This window comes from Papio anubis, unplaced genomic scaffold, assembly GCF_008728515.1.
Source record: "Papio anubis isolate 15944 unplaced genomic scaffold, Panubis1.0 scaffold3370, whole genome shotgun sequence".
NCBI lineage: Eukaryota > Metazoa > Chordata > Mammalia > Primates > Cercopithecidae > Papio > Papio anubis.
In genome coordinates, this window is record NW_022163505.1 from 1 (window position 1) to 2,959 (window position 2,959).

General features: G+C 57.2%; 1 protein-coding gene across 2 annotated transcripts; it reads right to left on the reverse strand.

Moving 5' to 3' along the window:
• Nucleotides 1-16: 16 nt before the first annotated feature.
• LOC116273056 (HLA class I histocompatibility antigen, Cw-8 alpha chain-like) lies at nt 17-1,567 on the reverse strand. 2 transcript variants are annotated; one of them, XM_031661998.1, is made up of 3 exons: nt 1,032-1,518; nt 433-788; nt 17-345 (listed from the first exon to the last, which is right to left on the reverse strand). In XM_031661998.1, exons 1-3 carry the CDS (start codon nt 1,501-1,503, stop codon nt 331-333), a joined length of 843 nt encoding a protein of 280 aa, XP_031517858.1. In that variant the 5' UTR covers nt 1,504-1,518; the 3' UTR covers nt 17-330. The 2 variants fall into 2 exon arrangements, with proteins under 2 accessions (XP_031517858.1, XP_031517859.1); XM_031661999.1 differs by lacking the exon at nt 17-345 and having other exon boundaries at nt 354-714; nt 1,032-1,301; nt 1,431-1,567.
• Nucleotides 1,568-2,959: the final 1,392 nt, after the last annotated feature.

Here is a 2,959-nt window from a genome sequence, read left to right on the forward strand (position 1 = left end):
TCATGTGACCATCTTGAGAATGGACAGGACACCTGGGGTGGGGAAGGCAGCACCGAAGCCAGACACCAGCCTGGACACAGGCATCTGGGAGAATCTCCTATTCCTTGGAGAGTTCCAGACTCTGAAGGAGGAACAGCGACTTCTGGTCCTGACCTGAGTGGAGGCCGAGGGACTCAGAAAAGCTGGAATCAGACCTTCAAACACATTGAGTGTGAGGCAGAGAACAAGGCCTGAGAGAAAAATTCACGGTGCCCAAGGCTGCTGCAGGGTTCAAAGGAGACCCCTGATCAGAATTTAGGGACTGTCTTCCCCTCCATGTCCTCAGAGACGTCATCCCTTAATTGTCTTAGAGAGCAGAGGGGGCCCTCAGAGGAAATCAGGAAAACTCATGCCATTCTCCATTCAAGGGAGGGTGACATTCTAGCGCTGATCCCATTTTCCTCCCCTCCTCATGGGAGGCCATCCCGGGCGATCTAGAGGTGATGGGGAAGGCTCCCCAGTGCCCCTGGTACCCGCGCGCTGCAGTGTCTCCTTCCCGTTCTCCAGGTGTCTGCGGAGCGACTCCACGCACGTCTCCTCCAGGTAGGCTCTGAACCGCTCCGCATAACGGGTCGCCTCCCACTTGCGCTGGGTGTTCTGAGCCGCCACGACCGCCGAGGTCCAGGAGCGCAGGTCCTCGTTCAGGGCGATGTAATCCTTGCCGTCGTAGGCGTACTGGTTATACCCGCGGAGGAGGCGCCCGTCGGGCCCCAGGTCGCAGCCAAACATCCTCTGGAGGGTGTGAGACCCTGGCCCCGCCCCCGCGGTCAGCCCCGCCCGCCGAGCCCCGCCCCGGCCCGACCAATCCCCGGGGATTTTGGCCTAAACGGAAATGAAACCGGGTAAAGGCGCCTGGGGCTCTCCCCGGTCGAGGGTCTGGGCGGGTCCCGCGGCCTCGGGGCGGATCTCGGATCCGGAGACTCGGGGCCACCGGGCCGTCCGTGGGGGGTGGGGAGGGGTCGTGACCTGCGCCCCGGGCCGGGGTCACTCACCGGCCTCGCTCTGGTTGTAGTAGCCGGGCACGGTCCGCAGGCACACTCGGTGATTCTGTGCGTGGGCCTCCGTGTTCCGTGTCTGCTCTTCCCAATACTCCGGCCCCTCCTGCTCCGCCCACGGCGCCCGCGGCTCCTCTCTTGGACTCTCAGCGTCGCTGTCGAACCGCACGAACTGCGTGTCGTCCACGTAGCCCACGGAGATGAAGCGGGGCTCCCCGCGGCCGGGCCGGGACACGGCGGTGCTGAAATACCTCAAGGAGTGCGAGCCTGGGGGCGAGGAGAAGCTGAGACCCGCCCGACCCTCCTCCCCGCGCGGCTCCCCGGGTCCTGCGCCCCCGCCTGCGGTCCCCTCGCTCCTCCCCGCAGAGGCCGTTTCCCTCCCGACCCCGCACTCACCGGCCCAGGTCTCGGTCAGGGCCAGGGCCCCCGAGAGCAGCAGGAGGAGGGTTCGGGGCGCCATGACCCGCATATCGGCGTCTCAGGAGACTCTTGAGTCCGCGTGGGCGCGTGGGAACTTTAGAACTGAGACCGCGGCGACGCTGATTGGCTTCTCTAGACATCCGACACCCAATGAGAGTGGGAACTGGGGACGCGTCACGAGTATCCTGGAAGAAGGACCCGACACAGGTTGGGAGAAGTGAAACTAGGGGAGTGGGGAATCCCCAACTCTGCGCCTCCCCAATGCAGACAAGGCTCTCGGAGCGTGAGACCCTAAGAGCCACGCCCGGGACCTGGGACTTCGTCCTGATCCCTCTTCTCCTACACCAAGCCTCTTTGTCACACAGTCTGCCTGGTCCTGGACAAGGATCTGTCTGTGGAAACCAGGGAGAGACCCCCCAGGCTGCGCCCAGCCCCTTCCCCTTCCCTACTCGTCCTGGAATCCCAGTCCCTGAACTGGACTCCCTGCCTCCCACTCCATACCCCTCCCCTTGGATCTTTGTACAGGGGAACTGACCACGGGGAACTTCATGCCAGAGAGTGAGCTCGCCCTGGGAATGGAGGTGTAGAGACAGGGATTTTCTCTCTAAATCTGGTGAAGTTTTGTCTGAAGGCACCACATAGAGATTCTCATACAGACCAGTTTCTTTTTGTTTATTAATACAGTAGGTAGCACAATATTGGTAATCCCTGAATGATTAGAATTCCAATTTGTAAAAGACCTGTGTCAAAACAGCATTACAAAGCTCCTAAGTTTTACTTTCCCAGACTATGGATCTGTGACTCTGGGTTGTTGCCTTTAAAATTACCTTCATTCCTTAGCCCGAGTTTCCCTGTATGAGTCCAGAACATCTCCTGAATACAAAATAAAGGGTTTGTTACTGTCTCTTGCAACCAGGAGGCTGTAGTCATCACCTCAAAGTTGCGAGTGCTGCATGCAGTCCCAATGCTCTTCACCGACGCTCAAGCACTGCCTGTTTTCCTGAACTCTGCACATCTAAGCAGCGTGCGTATTTTATCTGGACACTTGGCATTTTTGTAACTCTTTTTTTTAATCTTAAAGAGCCAATTAGCTTTTAGGAAGTCCAATAAAATGTATTGAATACCGAATGCAAAGAACCCGCTGCTAGGCTCTTCCACTGCTTTAGAATTCTTTCCTCTCTCCTTTTCCTCACCTCCTGCTTCTCCAGCCCTTCTCTCTGCCCCCTCATCCCTCACGCACCCCCTTCCCCTAAGTCACCGCTACCCTGTCACTCCTGAATTGTGGCACTAACACTGTCCCTCACCTCCTGCCCATGTCTGTTCTTCCCACAGTGCTCAGCAGTCCTGCTAACGTGAGCAAGGTCGTGTCATTTCTTCACTTAACAATGGTTGGATTTTGGTCTACCATTTTACGGTATGTTTTCAATTTGTCTCATATCTTTTTGTTACTGTTCCTCCTTTGCTACTTTCTTTATGTGTCAAATAAACAGTTTTTAGTTTGTCGT